The 20,767-nt window shown below is 46.7% G+C and overlaps 1 protein-coding gene across 1 annotated transcript in view; it reads left to right on the forward strand.

Annotated features, from left to right (window-relative positions):
* DISC1 (DISC1 scaffold protein) overlaps positions 1-20,767 on the forward strand; it is a 348,040-nt gene that overhangs the window by 104,096 nt on the left and 223,177 nt on the right. The window contains exons 4-6 of the mRNA XM_057736515.1: positions 1,623-1,770; positions 16,521-16,650; positions 20,243-20,469. Of these exons, the coding sequence (XP_057592498.1) occupies positions 1,623-1,770; positions 16,521-16,650; positions 20,243-20,469 (505 nt within the window). The remainder of the gene's footprint in view (positions 1-1,622; positions 1,771-16,520; positions 16,651-20,242; positions 20,470-20,767) is intronic.

The following is a 20,767-nucleotide window of genomic DNA, read 5'->3' on the forward strand; positions in this document are numbered from 1 at the left end:
CCACTCCTGGGCATATACCCAAAGAAAACCATAATCCCAAAAGAAACTTGTACCATAATGTTTATTGCAGCACTCTTTACAATAGCCAGGACATGGAAGCAACCTAAATGCCCATCAACAAATGAATGGATAAAGAAGATGTGGCATATATACACAATGGAATATTACTCAGCTCTAAAAAGGGATGAGATGGAGCTATATGTAATGAGGTGGTTAGAACTACAATCTGTCATACAGAGTGAAGTAAGTCAGAAAGAGAAGGACAAATATTGTATGCTAACTCACATATATGGAATCTAAAAATGGTACTGATGAACTCAGTGACAAGAACAAGGACGCAGATACAGAGAATGGACTGGAGAACTCGAGGTATGGGAGGGGGCGGGGGGTGAAGGGGAAACTGAGATGAAGCGAGAGAGTAGCACAGACATATATATAGTACCAACTGTAAAATAGATAGCCAGTGGGAAGTTGTTGTATAACAAAGGGAGTCCAACTGGAGGATGGAAGATGCCTTAGAGGACTGGGGCGGGGAGGGTGGGGGGGACTCGAGGTGGGGGGAGTCACGGGAGGGAGGGAATATGGGGATATGTGTATAAAAACAGATGATTGAACTTGGTGTACCCCCCCCCCAAAAAAAAAGATGTTTGATTATGAAGATAAGTTCTCAGTTGAGGAGATTCCAGTTTCTGCAGTTTATCTTTTTTAAAGAAAAATTGCTTTACAGTGACTGTATTTATACCTTCTCTTAGTAGACTTAAGTTCATTGAAAAAATAATAGGAGCCCTACTTTAAACAGAAGTGGGTCTCTGGTCATCTGTAGCATGACAGAGTTTGAACATCACTTCTGTGACTTAATTGTGACTGGTTCTCTCTTTTAAAAAAATATTTGTTTATTTATTTATTTGTTATTTATCTTTACTTATTGGCTGCATTGGGTCTTTGTTGCTGCGCATGGGCTTTCTTTATTTGTGGTTAGTGGGGGCTACTCTTCATTGCAGTGTCTGGCTTCTCATTATGGTGGCCTCTCTTATTGTGGAGCACGGGCTCTAGGCACATGGGCTCAGTAGTTGTGGCACACGGGCTTAGTTGCTCCCTGGCATGTGGAATCTTCCTGGATCAGGGCTCAAACCTGTGTCCTCTGCATTGGCAGGTGGCCTCCCAACCACTGTGCCACCAGGGAAGCCCAACTGGTTCTCTCTTGGTGGGCAGTTTCTAAGGAAACATTCTCAAAAATCAACCTTTGGGCACTGATATTTTTCAACTGGTTATACAGAACTCATCAGAATTGACAGGTTTTCTACCAAATGATCATCATGGTTTTAAACATAATTAGTATGAAGTATCTTCCTGTGTGTGGCCATAATGATGATTGACATGTAAATACATAGACGATAACCTCTGATAGTTAGAAGAATAAAAGCTAAGGGGGCTGTATTTTCAATAAAAAGAAGATTCTTAAAAGTGTAAACCGAGAGATGAAAGCGCTGACCTAGAAACAGGTGACCTTTGTATTATGTCATTGAGGTGACAGTTGGCTGGGGGTGGAGCCCAGGGACACTGGCTTGTCTATTTTGAGTTTCACGATGCTTTATTCCTCTCTCATCATTTTGGGTTTCCAGCTGAGATGATCCAACAAAGATTAGAAGCCCTGGAGAAAGAGAGAAGTGGCCTGCACTTCCAGCTCCCTTCGCGGCAGCCGGCCCTTAGCGGCCTCCTGGGCCACCTGGGGGCACAGGCCCAGGCCACCCTGCGCCGGGCGGCCCAGCGGTAAGTACTCTCCCCAGCGGCCCTCTTCCCTCTCCCCGCTCCCGAGTGGCAAAGAGCCTGGGAGACCCTCCGCTGCATTTTCCTGGGCAGCACCCTTCTGTTGGTTGGGCAGGTGGGGGCTCCTTCCAGAGGCAGGGACAGGTGCAGGTCACACGCCCTAAGAAGCCCTTCTGCTAAGTGGCAGGAGGGTCCCTTGACTATCACAGGCAGGGATGAAAACACATCCTCTTCCTGACTCTACCTCCAGAGCATCTTCGCTGTTTCTGCTACCCAAGGGTCTCCCGGGACTGGGATTAGATGGAGAGCAGATGCTCTTTCTGATTCGGTGGATCTCAATCCTGGCTGCATGTTTGCATCACCTGGAGAGTTTTTAAACGTCCAGCTTCTTCCCTAGACCAGCTAAGTCAGGCTGTCTGGGGCTGGGTCCCAGGCACTGGCCTGTTGGAAAAGTCTGTGGACCATTGTTCTCCTCTGTCTGCTGGTGCCCTCTCTCCCTGGTAAAGGCTTGAGAGGAAAGGGGTAGTGATGGATGCGATTAGCCTAATCACAGTGCAGGTCTGCTTCTACTTAGGTATAAACACAGCCACAGCGATTACACTTTATTTCCAACTTCCCGTTGGCTCTGACAGTCACAAGTGTTAGGCCTAGTCCTCATTTTACACCCAGTTTATCTTGGTGACTCCCCACAGCCCGTCTTGATGGTGAGGCCAGTTTTTTTCCTTATGTGCTTGTCCTGCAGTTTTGCAGGAAGCACGTAGAAGAGTGCCGGGTACCTGGTAGGTGCTTCCTTATAAATGTTTGCTGAGTGAACTTTTACGTGGTTCTCTTAAAGAACAGGGGAATCTCACCTCCCATTTCTGTTCTTTTTTCATCTGACGTTGAGGTATCACCTCGTTTCCGGTCCCTTTCTCACATGGGCCCTTCCCAACTTGACTTTCTACTTAATTCTTTCTCTCTTTTGATCTTTGGGGTTATTTCTGGTCCTCCACTCCAGTCTTGGGCCGTTTTTAGCATCTGCCAATGTGTTGTGCTTCTATTAATTTAACAAACACTTGTGTAAGTGCTTTAAGAAGTAACTCAACTTTTCTTCATTTCCATTGTGATAAAATATATATAACATAAAATTTACTATTCCAACCATTTGTAAGTGCACAGTTCAGTGGCATTAAGCACATTCACGTTGTCGTGCAACCATCACCACCATCCAGCTCCAGAACTTTGTCATCTTCCCAAACTGAGACTCTGTCCGCATTAAACACTAACTGCCTACCCTGCTACACTGTTGGTGGGAATGTAAATTGGTGCAGCCATTGTGAAAAACAGTATGGCGGTTCCTTAAAAAACTGAAAATAGAGCTATGGTATGATCCTGCAGTCCCACTCTTGGGCATATATCTGGAGGAAACTCTAATTTGGAAAGATACACGCACCCCTATGTTCATAGCAGCACTATTTACAATAGCCAAGACATGGAAGCAACCTAAGTGTCCATTGACAGAGGAATGGATAAAGAAGATGTGGTACATATATACAACGGAATATTACTCAGCCATAAAAAAGAATGAAATAATGCCATTTGCAGCAACATGGATGGACCTAGAGATTATCATACTAAGTGAAGTAAGTCAGAAAAAGGCATAAAAAGACAAATATCGTATGATATCACTTGTTTGTGGAATCTAAGATATGATACAAATGATCTTATTTCCAAGACAGAAGCAGACTCACAGACATAGAAAACAAACTTATGGTTACTGAAGGGGAAAGGTAGGGAGAGGCATAAATTAGGAGTTTGGGATTAGCAGATGCAAGGTACTATATATAAAATAGCTAAACAGCAAGGTCCTACTGTGTAGCACAGGGAACTATATTCAATATCCTGTAATAAACTATAATGGAAAGAATATGAAAAAGAATATATATATATATATATATATATATATGTATTTATGTGTATCTGAATCACTTTGCTGTTACCAGAAACTAACACAGCATTGTAAATCAACTGTACTTCAGTAAAAAAACCCCACTAACTCCCTTGTCTCCTCTCCCCCAGCCCCTGGCTGTCTCTGTGAATTTGACTAGTCTGGGTACCTCACATAAATGGAATCACTATATGTATCCTTCAGTGGCTGATCTATTTCACTTAGCCAGGATTCGTCTATGTTGTGGCATGTGTCAGAATTTCCTTCTTTTAGAAGGCTGAATCATTTTCCATTGTATTATGTACCACATTTTGCTTATCTATTCTTCTTTTGAGGGACAGGAAGTAATTCACTGACTCCTCAAGACCATTCTAGGGAGTAGTAGATTTTGTATATTGATAGATGTATCTATATGGAGAGCTACATTGTCATCTACATCCGTATGTGTGTTTAGAGACGAGGAAACTCGGCCCAGGAAGGCTTCAGGGACTTGTGCACGCAGGTGGGTACTGGGCCTGGGCACGAACCTGGCGTCTGGCTTGAGACCGGGTTTGGAACTAGTTCCCACGCTGTCTCCTGAGCCCGAGCTGGCACCTGCTCTCCAGCGGTCGTCTCTTCAGCTACACGTGATGGGGTTGGAGAGCGGTGCTGTGTTCTGTTCTCGCCTGAGTGGCTCCCAGAACACGGTGAACTAAGATAAAGGCAATGTCCTGCTTTCTCACTCAGGTTACACCCCCTGACATTTCTCGTATTTGACTGTGCCCCACACAGTAGCAGTTCATGTCGCTCGACCAGATATGTCCCCCAGAAGAGTATATTAGTAACCATTTATGAAGCCCATATAAACCCCTGGCGTACGTTGTTGAAACCCTGTCTCCTTTGCTCACAGGAGTTACCTGGATGCTGTGTTTTTAGTTCCCAATCCCTTAATGACCCACTGGGATCACATTTCTATCTCTCTCGCTACCAAAGTCGGCAGTGATTGTCTCCTTGTTAAATTTAAGAGGCATTTAAAAATTCTTAATCTGTTCATTGTCGCTGCACTGTCTAGAACTTTTGATCAATCAGAGTCATCCCTGAAACTCTCTCTCCCTTTGGCCTTCTCAAGTCCCTCTTTCCTGGTCTTGCCCCGGTGCTGGCCATTCCTCTCCATCTCTGAAGAGCTCCTGCTTCTCTCCCTGACTCCTTGGTATCGATGCTCCTGTCTTCTGTTCTAGCCCATCGTCTCCTCCCGCTCTGTGTACTCTCTCTGGGTGATCTCAGATGTGCTTCAGGTACCATCAGTGTACTAATTTCCCTCAAATATCTTTCTTTTAAAAATGATTTTGGCCACACCTTGTGGCAGGTGGGATCTTAATTCCCTGACCAGGGATCGAACCCGTGCCTCCTGTATTGGAAGTGCAGAGCCTCAATCACTGGACCGCCAGGGAAGTCCCTAACTTCCCTGAAATTTCTATCCCTACCCCTGGTCTTTCTCTAGAATTCCAGCCTACAACTCAGCTTTCTTTTGAACAACTCTCTGAGCTTTACTAAGTGTACTATCTTTTTATCTTAAAAATTTACTATTGTTTTATTCTTGCCTTTACTAAATCGACTGTCTTTAAAAACTATCTAGTTATTCAGTTTACTCTCTTTCTAACCAATCAGGCCCTTCTCCTATAGCCCCAGTCTCAGTGACTTACGCCACCATCTACCCAGTGACCAGGTAAGAACTCTGGTTCAGTCTCGGCGCCTCCCTTCAGGCCCTGCTCCCCGGTTTCATGGGCACCAGGTCCTGTGGATTTCATGGTCTTTTACCGCCTTGCCACTCCCCTTGCTCACCCTCATGTCAGTGCTTCAGTTCTGATTTAATATTTGCCATCTGGGTTCTTGCAGTGGTCTCCTTGCTGGTGTTCCTGATCCCAGCATCATTTGCTCCCATGCATCTTCCTATATGTCTCAGAGGGAAACGTCATGTCACATGCGATGGCCCTTATTGCTCTTGGGATAGGATCTGTGCTACTTAGCATGACATTCAAAGCTTTTCTAATCCAGCTCTTGCCCAGATTTCCAGCAGCCAGAAATTCAGTAGCTATCACCAGCCCGTGCAGTTGAACACACACTGAAAATGTAAAAGTTACCTAAATGCTCTGAATGTTTCTAAATTCTGTGACCTTGTCCATGCCTCGTAGTTGCCACCTAACTGTTGCTCATTCTTCACGACTCAGCTCAGGTACCATCCTGGTGAAGCCTTGCCTGTCAGTCACACCATCTTCCCCTTGAATTACTGGAGCACCTTGAATGACCTCACCTCTACCTTGGCTCTTAAGTTAATCAGTTTCCTTGAATGTCTGTCTACTCTGACGGACTGTGAGCTCCTTAAGGACAAGACTGTATTGTATTTATTTTTTGATTCCTAGAGACTAGAACGGTGGCTGACCTATGATAAGTATTCCATAAGTATTCATTGAATGAATGAATGTGATGTGTGTGTGTGTGTGTGTGTGTGTGTGTGTGTGTATCTACATGTAGGTTCACCAAGATGTATGTGAATAGAGAGGGAGAGAGAAAAACCCTTCACTGGAACGTGGTTCAGTTGCCCTGGAGGAAACGCTCCTTCAGCCTTTCTTTTGACACACCGTAAGGAGGGGGTTCACAGTATCTTGAAGAACCCTGGATTGGAGCTCCAGGAAGCCTGGGTCTGGTCCTGTGTCTTGCACTAACCACTCTGTGTGACCTGACGTAGTTTCCTGCCTTCTCCACACTTCACTCCCCTCATCAGAAAAGGAGGGGATTGAATTAGATTGCTGTTTTCCAAACTTCAGTTATTTAAGCATTATCTTGGCTTTTCTTGTGCCAAATCCACCTGTCTGGTTATTAACACAATTAGAAAATAATGACTCAAAATCAGTTCCTTTCTTCCACTTTTCTGCCATGTGTTAACATAAACATGGTCATTAATAACTTAAAAATTGGCTCTCAATGTGCCGACCGCCCATCCAGCCTGTGACCTTTGTCATCAGCAGGACTGCCTGGACCACCCAGGGGCTTTGCCTGCAGTTCTCGCAGTGGCCACCAGGGGGACGTGGTGTCCGGCCCGAGCTCATGCAGCTGGAGCCTGGATGGGATGGTTTCTCACACGCCAGGGGCTCTCTGAGTCCGGGGGGAAACAGAATGCTTTCCAATGATAGTGCTTTTCCTGTAGAAATAAAATAATTGTATGGACATGGCAAATTTTCAATACTGATTAAGAACACAAATAAGTGCTTCTTCACCTTGTTGGGATCAAGGGTTTCCTAGAGGATCTAATAAAAGCTATAGATTTATTCCATCACAAAACCACGTATGTACAAACATACGGACACCTGCATACGAACAAGTGCACGCACATCTTCTCAGCTCATTCATTCCCTCTCTAGGGCGCCTTTGGCTCTCAAGTTAAGAAAATTTGGTTTAGAATGAGATCTGAGGAAATGTAAACACCCAAGTACCATCAGGTACTTCATTTTTAATTTTCGCTGTCATTTTGTTCAGAATAACCCCTGTTTAATTCAGCTTTTAAAAAGCACTGTTTAATTCTCTGAGCTTGCCACTCTGAGTCACACTCCATTTGTTTAGGTTCTTCCAGCAGCCTGGGGAGTGTTAGCTGTCACCCCCAGGGGTTAACTGGACTCCTCTAAAGCAGATTGCTGGTACTCAAGTGGTTTGGTATCTGTCTCTCTCTGTCTTTGGTTCCGCACTGCTCTGTAATGTAACTGGTTCACTGTGACCTTTGTCATGGTGTCTCTACTCAGCGAGGGGTACAGAGGCATCATGGTTTGTCCATTCTCTGCTCTGCTGTGCTCTGTTGAACACATTTTTCCCATTTCTCTATGGTATCCTGGGCACATAATACAGATGTCTGGGGCATTTTCAGTTACTGACGCCCATCCAGTGGGTCCAGTTTGAAACATCAATTGTATGTCCGATTCAAATCTTTCCCTGTCCAGTGTTTGTAATCCTCTCCTTGTGGGCCATCGCTGTCCCCTTGGCCAGCAGGGGCTCTGGTGTCCATGTGACCATGTGCTGACACGTCCTCTCCCTTGTGGGACTCAGATGTGGCATCTCCAGAGGCCACCGCAGCGCCTCCCTGATCCTGACGTGAACACAGTCTCTCCACCCCACGGGGGCAACCGCCGCTTTTCGCGTGTCACCCAGCCTCTTTCTCTGGGTCCCCTGGCCCAGTGGGCGCCCTTGTTGTAAGGATCACTTTTATTGTGTCCCCTTGATTCATGGGACGCTCATGTATCTTTTCATTTGTTTTTATTTTATTTATTTATTTATTGGCTGTGTTGGGTCTTTGCTGCTGCGTGCGGGCTTTCTCTAGTTGTGTTGAGTGGGGGTTACTCTTCCTTGTGGTGCGTGGTCTTCTCATTGTGGTGGCTTCTCTTATTGTGGAGCATGGGCTCTAGGTGCGTGGGCTTCAGTAGTTGTGGCTCTCGGGCTCAGTAGTTGTGACTCTTGGGCTTAGTTGCTCCTCAGCATGTGGGATCTTCCCGAACCAGGGATGGAACCCGTGTCCCCTGCATTGGCGGGTGGATTCTTAACCACTGTGCCACTTGGGAAGTCCCGAAGCTCACGTATCTTTGCCACACTGAACAGTGGGCGTTTGGGTTGGTCGGTTCCAGGCCCTCTGCCCTGCTGTGGCTCTCCAGTTCCTTCATCCCTGCTCGATGGGCAGTGGTGCATCACAAAGTCGGTGTGTGGGTGGGGGCTGCAGCAGAAACTTGGTGCCCTGAGTCCTAACCCCTTGGCCTCCCCCTGACTCCCTCTCCAGCTGTGATGCTTTCGTGCCCACTGATGGCGTTGCAGCCAACAGGCCTCTCTGCCACGGGGCTTCCTCTGCAGCTTGTGAGCAAGGGGGGCACGTAATGCCCCTGAGGGCAGCCCCCAACCCCGGGGTGGGAGCTGGTGGACTAGCGCCTCAGCCTCACCACCTCCAGGGGCACAGCTCCGAGGAGTGTGCCACACATTTTTTTCCAGAAGGTTCCTAGTCGGTGGGTACCCAGTTGCCTTCGTATTGATCAGCTCCATAACGCACCATTTATTGACGTTCCCTCCTTCTCACTCCTTCACTCTAGTCTCTCGGGAGTCCCTTCTCCAAAAACCAGCCCCCAAATCAGCTCCTGGTCTCAGACTTTGCTCCAGAGAGAACCAGATGCCGTTAGAGGTTCATGTGGGAGAACCAGATGTCAGCCTTTCTTGGGAGGCACCCCAGGCTGGAGGAGGCAGTCTAGTGGACTTGCTTTTCCTGTGTTTGGTTTGGGTGGGAGAGCTGACGCCCCCTTTGCCCCCGTGTGGCGCTGGGGGCCGGTGCCGGGAAGCATCTCTCGTGAAGACTGCATTCCTCCTACGCGGCCAGCCGGTCCACCGAAAGAGACTGGAAACTCACTGTTACAGACACGTTTTACCAGAGATGTGAAGTGAGGTGGCATAAAAATGATCACTGTTACCAACACTGCCAGTGTGTCGAGGGTGCTGGTTGTTTGTGGGGGTGCTGCATGTACAGCTCTAGGTGGGCCCCTCCCCCACGGTTCCTGACGGAGGGTGGAGAGCATCTAGGCTGGTGTCCTTCAGCGTTCTCTTCTAATTGTGGAGCAACCGGAAAGCTCCACCTCAACATCCTATCACAGGAATGATCGGAAGAGAACAGAGAGGCATCTGTTCCTGCCACCTCTTTCACCCAGTCCAAAGAAAGTTATTTTTTCCTTTCTCCTAAGAGAGAGGTTTGGTCTTCTGGGCACATACGACTGATCATTTTCTTGTTAATACTTTGCGTCTCTCTGACTGTACGTCCTACGTGTTTTCCCATTGGACCTTCACCAACACGTACATGAAAACAGGTCATATTTACAACTTAATTTGTGTGTGTGCACATGTGTGTGCATATACGCAAAGACTTTTCCCCACTAGATAACTTAAAACACAAGTAAACAAAGTACAACTGAGTTTAAAAACAAAGACATACAATGGTGTTCCAGCAGGGCTTATCAAGGCAGAGCTCTGGTTTGCCCGTCCAAATATTTCCTGCTCACCTACTTCCTTTCTGATGGGAACAGAGAGGTGAATGTTGTGTAGCTCATGATGCTTCTGAACTGAGTCATTTTTCCTCTGATCAGCTCTTCCTCTCTTCCCCTTGAAACGTGATTCTTTATTTCCAGTTAATAGTCGTGTTGGGACCATCACACCGTAGAATTCAGCGACAGTCAGCTGTAAGTTCACTGGCTGGAATGGAGATCCACCGAAAAAGACTAGGAAATAACTGTTACAGACACATTTTACCAGAGATGTGAAATGAGGTGGCATAAAAATGATGACTGTTACCAATATGCCAGGAGACGTTTCCAAACCCCTAATCACAGCTTGAGCCGAATGGGGACTAGCACAACCTGTGCCCCTCCCAGGAGACCCGCCTCTGACCTGTTGTCATCACCTTGAGGAGTAAGAGAGGAAGGAAAAGAGAAAAACCGGTGGAGGAAAGTCACAGAAGACTCCTCGGAATTTGTTTCAGAATCAGTGGATGATAAATAAAAGCTTCCAAATAAAGGTCTCCCGTCATCCTCTTGACTCAAATTCAGCTGAAGTCTGTCTAAAGCCTGTCGTACTGGGTGTGGTTATTATAAATCCAAGTGAATGTCCATGTGCCCCTCCTGCAGGGCTGTCATCTTTGCGTGTGAGATAAGACCGTGGAAACCAATGATGTCCACTTTCCTAAGGTGTATGGCTTTAACTCCACGCTCCTTACTTTTAGACCCAAATCAGATAGATAAGGAAGAACCATAAAGTTACTGCATTGTCCCTGGCAATTTTACAATGTTCGATTATGCCATCAGAGTGGCCTCTGTCATTTATGACATTGTTTGTTGGCTAAGAAAGCCATTTACAGATTTAAAACACACTTCAAAATAGATAGCCAGTGGGAAGCTGTTGTATAACAAAGGGAGTTCAACTCGAGGGTGGAAGATGCCTTAGAGGAATGGGAGGGGGAGGGTGGGGGGGACTCGAGGGAGGGTGGGGGGGGAGTTGAGGGAGGGAGGGAATACGGGGATATGTGTATAAAAACAGATGATTGAACTTGGTGTACCCCCCCAAAAATAATAAATAAATAAATTAAAACAAACAAACAAACAAACAAAACACACTTCAGTGGCCCAAACCAGTTCCTCATCACCGTCTTCCCAGTGAGGGAGAGATGGAAACACATATGTCGGATGACATAAATTTGGTAGGATAGTCCTTGATACGGAGCAGCAGTTGGCAGAGGTATTCAGAAGGTCCTACTCAAGTCTTGCTGCCGGAAGTGGTCGTCTGAGCTGGGGTTTTCCTCACTGTGACAACAAGGGCATCAATTTTGTTTCTTTCCTCAATTAAAACTCTACGATTCCAGCAGTGGCATCATAGAGCAGTTTTTCTGGCATCATGAAGACCGTCATTCCTGTTTGGAAAGGGACCCTCTGTGTTATACGTACAACTGTATAAACCGCACAATTGCCGAGAGTGTTGTGGTACAGGATGTCCCAGCGGGTGGAATGTCTGGCCTCCCCTCTGCCCTGTCTCTCTCTAGATGTTCCCGCACGTGGCCCTCTGAGCAAAGGCAGGGCCCTGGAGGGCTCCGGGCCCCAGTGTGCTGGCTGCAGAGGAGGTAGCCGTGTGGGTTCATCACAGGTGCACACTCTCAGGTGGGATTCATTCTTGTCTCAATATTATTGAACTCTGTACTCACAAAGGTCACGTGGTCCATGTGATCCCTGGGATGCAAAATGCTCTCCTGTGCAATTTGGACCTATACTGTTTTCAGTAGTGTAGGATCTTATTTTACAGATGGGTTTTATCCTTAAGTGATTGGTGGGAAATACAGAAGTAGAAAGGCCAGGATTTTTCCAGCACTGGGCAGATGGGGGCCTGCATGAAACCCGGAGCTGACAGTGGGATCCTAGGCACCCGGAGTCCCTGTGGGCACCGAGTGCTGTGCTAACATTCCAACCCACGTGGTTTTAATTCTCGCCCCGGAGGGATTTGCTCGTTTTCCATACTGATTAGTTTATAGCGGCAAGGCTAATTTGCACTGACGTTTGGGATTACACATTGAGGTTTATTAAAATAAAGGGAACAGTGTCGTAAAAGGCAGACGGAGCATGGCTCTGAGGGCTGAAGAGCTGAGATGGAAGCCCGTCCCCGGCTTCATTACTGAGCTGCCCATGTGTCCTGGGCCACCACTCAGTTGTCTGTGTGTGGCTTTCTCTACCCAGAGTCGAAGGCAGAGAGACACAGAGAGGAGTTTTGGTGAATCACAGGGGCTTTTCTTATGGATTAAGTAATGAATGTGATTAACGATAATGGGGAGAATTCCCAGTTACCCACCTGGAGCTCCCCTGCAGCTCATTTTCAATTCTGTGCTGATTTCCTTCCATAACTCCCATCCCGACCCAGATGGTACCTATTTAGGAAATTCAGGAAACTCTTAATATTTGCATAAGCAGAGCAAATTGGGAAATAAATTAGTGTGAAGAAATGATCTAATGTAATCAACAGCTGAATATAAACAGCTTCTGGATTTTTCTGGGCCACGGACCCACGAAGTCACTCTGAATCTTTGCTGAGCCCTACACAGTGCTGGGGCCCTGGGGACTGCAGCACACGATGGGCCGAGGGTCGCCGTCCAGAGCGAGAGGCCGGGGGGACAGGCCGAGACTCCGGGGCCCAGGGGAGGAAGTGGGTTCCACTTCCACAGTAGTGGATGGTGCTTTCCGTCCAGCGATCCCCTCTTCTGTTGCATGGAAAGGTCCTCAGAAACATCTCATCTTTGCTTTTCATTACAAAGGACGGTGTGTCCACTGGACGTGAGTGCAGCATTCGCTCTCCTGGTGCCAACATTGAGGTGTGGGGAGAGCACCCAGCTCCCTGGGGACAGAGGCCCCTTATGGCCCCAGGGCGAGGGCGGGGTCTGCACACAGTAGGCGCTCAGTGGCTGTTTGCTGAATACGTTTGATCCCCGGAGTCAGCCACGTGGAGCCCTATAGGGAAGGGGTCAGCACCACCATCATTGCCGTCATCCTCATTTGAAAGCGAGGCAGGTGAGGTTCAGAGAGGTTTGCTAAGTTCAAGGATACTTGGCTAGAAAATGGTGGAGTTAGGGTCAACCTGTGGTCGTCTGCCTCCCTGGACCGGTCGCGCTCAGCTGCCCCTGTTGGATCACGAGCAAGGGGACTTACTTAGTCAACAGGTGTGGGTGGCATGTAGCTAGAAGCCAGGAAGAAACAGGAATGTATCATCTTGCTGAAGCCTCACCAGTGTGTGGTGTCCAGGGAAGGGCTGGAAAGTGGGAACCAGCCTGAGGGCCTGTTGACGGGCTCCTCACCTCTGCTTCTCGTGTGACCCAGTGTTACAGAACCCAACGTGGCTCCACTTGCCCACACCCAGTAAAGCCCGTCTACTGACGCCGGGTGGTGGTAAAGGAAAGTGCAGTGTTTATTGTAGGTGCCAAGCAAGGCATCCAGGCAGCAAGGGCTCAGAAGGCCCCCAAACTCCCTGAAGGTTTTCAGGGAAAGACTTATAAAGACAGGGTGAGGAGGGGGGTTGTGGGGTGTGATCAGCTCGCGGACATTCTTCTGATTGGTTGGTGGTGAGGTCACTGGTTCCAATTTGTCTGGGGTCTGTGTGCTTGTGGGGAGCATATAGTTCACTTCTTCCACCTGGTGGGGGTTTCAGTATTTGCAAAACAGCTCAAAGGACATGGCTTTGAGGAGGAACTAAAGGTCTTTGACTTTGTGTAATGGCTAAACCATTATTGTTTTCTTTTGTTTCTGCATTTTCTTCTCTCCAATTAAATTTATCCTTTAAGTTCTTCTATAGACCAGAGGCAGGCAGAGGACATGGAGGGTGGTGGAGTCCTGTTCTGGGAAGGCCCCATGGGGTCCTGCTCGGTTACACCAGGGCAAGTTGCTCAAATCTCCCTGGTGCTCTGTTTCTATGCACCAGGCAACACCGATAACACCGGTGTACAGTACATTCTCAGTTCTCAATTCTTAATTATATCGGATTATTTTGTTATTACCAGTGAAATTTTTTTACTACTCCTCCTCCTCTTGTGAGTTGCCTTTATGCCCATGAAACAGAGAGTAACAAGTCTTAAAATAAGCTTCTGTATTGCGTGGTGTGCTCTAATACGTAAGCAGCTTTCAAGATATTCAGAGTCTGAATCTGTGTCAAACCCAGCAATGCAAGCAAGGCTCCGTTTTCTGTGGCTGTTGTTTCTTAACGTAGAAAAGCCAAGGAGACATATTTTCTATCATTGTTTCTAAGAATATCAGGGCTGCTTCACTGTGGTGCTTGGTAGGCTTCCTTGTTTTGTAAGGGCGGCGTTAAGGTGTGGGAAGTGGGAGTGTGGCTTCTCCCTTTCCACCCCTGCAGTGAGTAAGTTTGATCCTTGGAGGGAGCGTTTGTCCGTGGCCTTGGTTTATCCATCACCTCTGCTCTGCGCAGGGGCCAAGTCTTGTTTCCCGCTGTGTCTCTGGCATGAAGCACTATCCCTGGCACATAGCAGGTGGGCTTAAGAATGATTTTTCTTTTTCTGAATGAATGAATGAATGAATGAATGCATCAAATGGGTAGGAGTGAAAAGAAATGGACAAAGTACCACCCACGTTTGGATCAGCTACTCACTTTCTTTTCTAAGAAATGTGGAGGTTGTGAGATCCTGTGTGAAGGTACAAATTAGAACACACAGCTCCCCGCTGCTACGTGAGGGACCCTGAAGTCAACGGGCATGTGGTAGCCAAGTTCACGGTGTGCGGAAGGAGGTCCCAGCGAGGAGGGGACAGGGTAGTTTATGCCTCAAACCATCAGAGCCACAGGGATCCACTTCTCTGCAGGGAAGATGCCCTTGATGTTAATGTATGGATGGCATTTATGTCCTATGCAGATGTGTCTATTTTGTCCAAGGCCTGCGGCAGGTTGATTATGTTAGAATCTTTAATAGTAGCTTCCACAGCTACTTAGTGTAGGTGGTGGAAGACACTTTTTTTATTTTATTGTTTTTATTTTATTTTATTATTTTTATTTTACGTTTCTAAAAATAATACATGCTCGTTATAGAAAACTTAGAAAATAAAAGATTGGCCAAAAGAAGTAATTCCACCACCCAGAGATAAGAGCTGAGAACATCTGGGCAGATATTTTGCTATCTTTTATTTTATATACATGTTATTTTTATAATAGTTTGTTCATGTTATACGTATTATCAAATACCTGCTTTAGAAAATAGTCATAAATAGTGAACATTTTCCATGCAGCCGTATCTTCTTTGGTGACCTAATTTTAGTGGCTACGTAGCCCTCCTCAGGGTGGCTGTGTGATGGTTTACTGCTCTGGTCCTAATTTGGGGCCATAATTACGGTGTTTTCAGTTTTGGCTACTAAAAAATGTGGTATTTTTTTTTTTTACTGGAGTGTAGTTGCTTTACAATGTTGTGTTAGTTTCTACTGTACAGCAAAGTGAATCAGCTATACGTATACGTATATCCCTTCTTTTTTGGATTTCCTTCTCATTTAGGTCAAGGAAACGTGGTCTTTTTTGCAGCTTTTCTTTATGCATATCTGTGATTATTTACATGCAATTAATTCTTAAAACTGGGACAGTAGGACCCAAAGGTGTGTTGTATTTTAAGTCTCATTCTTATTCCCTGTGCTCAACAAAGAATTATGGTTTCTGAAAACTTATGCCAGGTTGATAGGTGAAAAGCGATATTTTATGTTGTTTGAATTTGCTTTTGAAAGCATTTCTGATGATAAACATTTTCCTTAAAGCTTTGTAATTCCCTTTTTTTTTGGAATGTCTGATAAGTAGTGTTCACCTTTTTCTTCTCCATTGCTAGCACTTTTGACATTAGCAACATTTCCTTTCCCCCAACTTGTTGTTTGCCTTTTAATTGTAGTTGATGGTGCTTTCCTAGACATAGTTTCCTTGAATTGTTGACATAGTTTTGCTTAGGTTACATTTTTTTCCACCCGCTGTATTTGCTTAGAAATTGATTTGTCACCCTTTGATGAGAAGCACCTGCAAGGCTCCTGCGACGGCAACTCACCAGCATAAGGCGGGAGCCTGGGCCACATCTTTACCAGTGTTGCTTCAACAAAATATGCCATCTCGTGCAAGCACAGTGGAAAGAGCCAAAGAGATTTTAAGTGGTTTTTGACAGTCTTTTAGCAAACCTTTTCTGAGAAGGTCTGACCCAAGCATCAGTCATCCCTCTCTGTCATCTCCACAGCCAAGATCAGCCCTGGAATTTGCCTCCAGATGATCCAGGCAGAGTGGTCCAACGATGTATAATGCAAACCACATACATGGTTTTAAATGACCTAGTAGCCACATTTTTAAAAAGAAAAAACAAGTAAAATTAATCTTAAAAATATATTTAATTAACCCAATATATCGAAAACATTGTCATCCCAACATGTAATGAATGTAAAACTATCATTAATCAAATATTTTTCATTCTTTGTTTTCCTACTAAGTCTTTAAAATCTGGTGTGTATGTCACACTTGCAGCGCAGATAGCTGCACGCATAGCCACGGTGCTGGACAGTGCCCAGTCCAATAAAGCAAGGTGGCTCTGGCAAACAGCCACAGCCCCGACAGGTTGTCATTAAAACACACACTTACATTAGCGACCGCATCCCTATGACCCTCCTAAGGATGAGAGCAGCTGGGGGGCCACTGTGTGGACCTTCTTTCCGTTAACATTCTTCAGGATCTGAGGATTGCAGCTCATCCGTATCTGTGTCAATATGTACCTATGTTTTGTTTTAAGAGCGGGCGGTGACGACACCCAAACCTGGCTCCGAGTGGAGCCGAAGATGTTGGAACCCACTGCTCAGGACAGCCTGTGCGTGTCCATCACCAGGCGAGACTGGCTTCTCCAAGAAAAGCAGCAGTTACAGGTACGCGGGTGAAGCATCTTTAGGAAATAGGATGGCATTTTTCTTATCCACCTGAGCCACATGCAGGAAAGTGGGTCTTTGCTTTGCTTGAGTGCAGCAATTGGAGCGTTGGCTGTCCACCCGGAAGCACAAGGTGTAGGGCGTTGACTGGGGGGCTTGTCGGAGTCTCATTACAAACCAGGGGTTGAGAGTTCGGCGGTGTGTGTGCCTGTTTTTGCTATTCCTCGTTACCTTTTGAATATGTTTTCCTTGTCGGCCAGGCCAGTTTGTCACCTCTTATCATTTTGCCCTTTAGAAAGTTCTTTTGGAACGCAGGAAGAAAAATCTGAGCTGTGGTATCAGATCAGCAATCCTTTATGAAAATTGCTATCAGGTTGGACTGTGGGCAGCAGCTGTCAGGAGGCAGAGCTGTACGTGCGGACTGGGCAAGGTGGGTGGTATACAGGGAAAGACTGGGAATGACCAGGGCACCGTGGCAGGTCCAGGTTGGCCCAGAGCCGTGGATGCAAGTTGGCCGAGAATCATCAGGGGCTAGAGATCTTGGTGCAGCCCTGAGTTACAGCCAGGTGGTGATCAGGAGCTCTGGAAGTCAACAGGCCCCCCCCCCCCCCACACACAGACAAGGATCCTTGAAGCTCTGTCCACACCTGCCTGCGCCTGGAGGCCTTGAGGCAGGAATGGGGAGCATTGAGTTCTGGGAAGAGCAGAGGGCTTTAACACCGAGTCCAAGACTTGGCTTAGGCTGTAAGTATCTGAATGACCTTAGACAAGTTAATGGGGCCAGAAAGCTTACTGGAAGCCCTCCATCCCTCCCTGCCCCCATGCAGAGTGTTCTTATATGAGTTTGTCCTTCCAAATCCGTACAATAGCAAGGTGGCAAAGGGAAGCAAACGTCATCGTGATTTGAAAATATTCTCCAATAAACTGGCACTTTCATAATCAGGGAGCATCGTCGCTAGGTTTGGTTAGCTGAAAATGTGAAATCTGGCTTTTGGTTCTAAACAATATTCACCAGTTGGGACGTCCCTGGTGGTCCAGTGGTTAGGAATCCGCCTTCCAATGCAGGGGACATGGGTTCGATCCCTGGTCAGGGAACTAAGATCCCACATGCTGCGGGGCAGCTAAGCCCGCGCTGCAGGTAGAGAGAAGCCTGTGCACTGCAATGGAAAAGCCGGCAGTTAAGACCTGGCGCAGCCAAAAAAAAAAACAAACAAAAACACCAAACCTCAAACATGCAAACAAAAAACCCCCAACAAAACAATATTCACCAGTTGAAGGTCTCCCAAGTTCCTGATGATGTCAGAGTGTACAGAACATACTTAGCGATTGAAGGGAGTATTCCTGGAGAACTCGGGGGGAAGGTGGATATTCATTTATTCAGCAGGTTTTTATTGAGGTCCCTATGACGGGTACTGTTTGCAATATTCAGGGTTCCTGTGGAGTTTATGTTCTAGTGGGGGTGGGAGTGGGTAGGTGGACAGGAAATGGCACGCGTAATAAATGCTTAAATTCTATGCCTAGAATGTTGTAGGGTGATAAGAGCTACAACGCATGGACCAGAGTGTTGGGGGTAGCGGGGTCCACTCCCTGAGAAGGGAGATTGAAGCAAATGCTTGATGGAAGAGGGGGAGGGGGCCTTGCAGAAATCTCCAGTAGGAACATTCCCTGTGGAAGGGACAGCCACGTGAAGGCTGTGGTGGGAGTGCGCCCCACGCGTTCACAGGACAGCCAGTAGGCCAGGGTCGGGGAGGAGAGCAGAGGAGGAGGTCAGTGATGAGAGGGCCCTTGCAGGCCTTTGTGAGGCCTTGGGCTCTTCTCTGGCTGGAATGGGAACCATGGGGTGGGGGGGCGGGTGGTTTAACCAGTGAAGTGATGTGATTGACCACATTTTAAAGAGTCACTTTGACTTCTGTGTGAGACTAGGGTGGAAGGCCACTGCAGAAAACAATATGGTGGTTCTTTAAAAAATTAAAAGTACCATGTGATTCAGCAATTTCTCTTCTGGGTATAGCCCCTAAAGAGTTGAAAGCAGAGACTCAGAGACATGTTCACAGCTGCATGATTCAAAATAGTCAAAAGGTGGAAGCAGCCCAAGTGTCCGTCGACAGACGAATGGGTAAAGGAAATGTGGTACATACATACAATGGAGTTTTATTCAGCCTCTAAAAGGAAGAAAATTCTGACACGTGCTACAGAATGGATGAAACTTGAGGACATGAAACTAAGTGAAATGAGCCAGCCACAAAAAGACAAATACTGTATGATTCCACATATACGAGGTACCCAGAGGAGTCAGATTCACAGAGACAGAAAGTAGAATGATGGTTGCCAAGGCCGGGGGCAGGGGGCTGGGGAGGGGTCAGTGTTTACTGGGGACAGAGTTTCAGTTTTGCAGGATGGAAAGAGCTCTGGAGACAGATGGTGGTGATGGGTGCACAACCATATGAATATACTTAATGCCACTGAACTACACTTAAAAATGGTTAAGATGGTATATTTTATGTTACCTGTATTTTACCACAGTTAAAAAAAAATCCAAAACAAACAAACAAAAAAGAAAAGAACAGGGGATGGGAATTCAAAGGTTGGAAGTGGAGAGGTGAGGTGGGATACTCACTTGATGTCAGTGAGGCTATAATCTTGGACCAGTGGGATACACACTGTTTTCTTCTTAGCATGTCTTAGGGGTGGGTCTTCAGTACCTCCTTGTCTGTCTTCTCCCTCCCCTACTGGAAGAGGGGTCCTCGGGTAGAGCTGTGGGTGATCTGTACCTTGGGGTTGAGAGGACGTGGGGGAGAGATGGGGAGACAGCCAGGATTAGAGCTGTGCTCTTATCAGCCAGAAACCAGTGCACGGAACATGGGAGTGTGTTAATTAAAAGTCTTGTTTTAGATTCAGAATCCTGTGGGCAGTGAGATGGGTATCCTCCATCACACTGTGTGCACGATGGGCGTTCAGTTACCTGCTGCTTGTTTTATTCACTGACCTCAAGAATGGACAAAACTCAATTCTTTGGATTTTGGTTTGTTGTATTACGGGAAATTAAATTTATTTAATATTTTTATGAACCTGAGATGGCATAGTGCTACCTGTGGCCTCTCATTGCTCTTTCAATCCCGTAGACTTAAAAATCTATGATTTCTAATCCTTCTCCACACACTAAATTTGCATGTTTGGGGACAGACCAGGCGAGGCTTGTTTGCGCTTCTTTTTTGGTCTGTGGGTCGTGTTACCTGCTTCGTGGTATCTCAAGTCCGTGAAGTTTGCTGCCCTGTGTTCTAGCTCAGTCACCTGAAATGAGGTAAGTCATTCATATATTTACTGGGTTCTTCCAAGTCAGGTTCTTGGCTCACCGCCCAGAGTTATGTAATGCTTGGGAGTGATGTTTCTCCTTTTGCCAAATAATCGGAAATACAAAGCTGGCGTGATTTTTCCAGTTCAGCAGACCTCCAAAAATCTGCATGCCTCAGAAGGGCAACCTCACGGCTCTCATGCATGTGGCGGACTCTCATGGAAAGGACTCCTTCCCAGCAATGCAGTCTGCCACGAACAGGGTGAATTTACCAAAATCTGCTCTCTCCATTCTCTACAGAAAGAAATCGAAGCCCTCCAAGCCAGGATGTCTGTGCTGGAAGCAAAAGATCAACAGCTGAGAAGGGAAATAGAAGAGCAGGAGCAGCTCCTCCCGTGGCAGGGCTGTGACCTCGTAGGCGGGCTGTCCCTGGGCGAGCTGCAGGAGGTCAGCAAGACCTTGCAGGACACCCTGACCTTGGCCAAGCAGATCCCTCTCTGCACAGAGCCACCTGAGGCCATCAGGAGGTACTGGTGATGTCCTCACTGCTTTTGGATCGCTTACCTCGTTGATCAGTTTATGGAGTTGATTTTGTCTGCTGTCCCACAGATATATTTTCCAGGCAGTGCTGTGTTTTTTCAAGGGAAGTGCTACTGATACTTTGAGTGGCAGGATTCTTCATTGTGTGGGGGCAGTCCTGTGTGTTGCAGGATATTTTACACCCTGGCTACCCAACCCGCTAAATACAACTATTCCTCTCCATTCTGATATGGACCTCTCCCCATTTCTAAATGCCCCAGGGGCGCCTTCTCTCCCTTTGAGATC

This window comes from Hippopotamus amphibius, chromosome 5 (genome assembly GCF_030028045.1).
Source record: "Hippopotamus amphibius kiboko isolate mHipAmp2 chromosome 5, mHipAmp2.hap2, whole genome shotgun sequence".
In the NCBI taxonomy this organism is placed as follows: Eukaryota; Metazoa; Chordata; class Mammalia; order Artiodactyla; family Hippopotamidae; genus Hippopotamus; species Hippopotamus amphibius.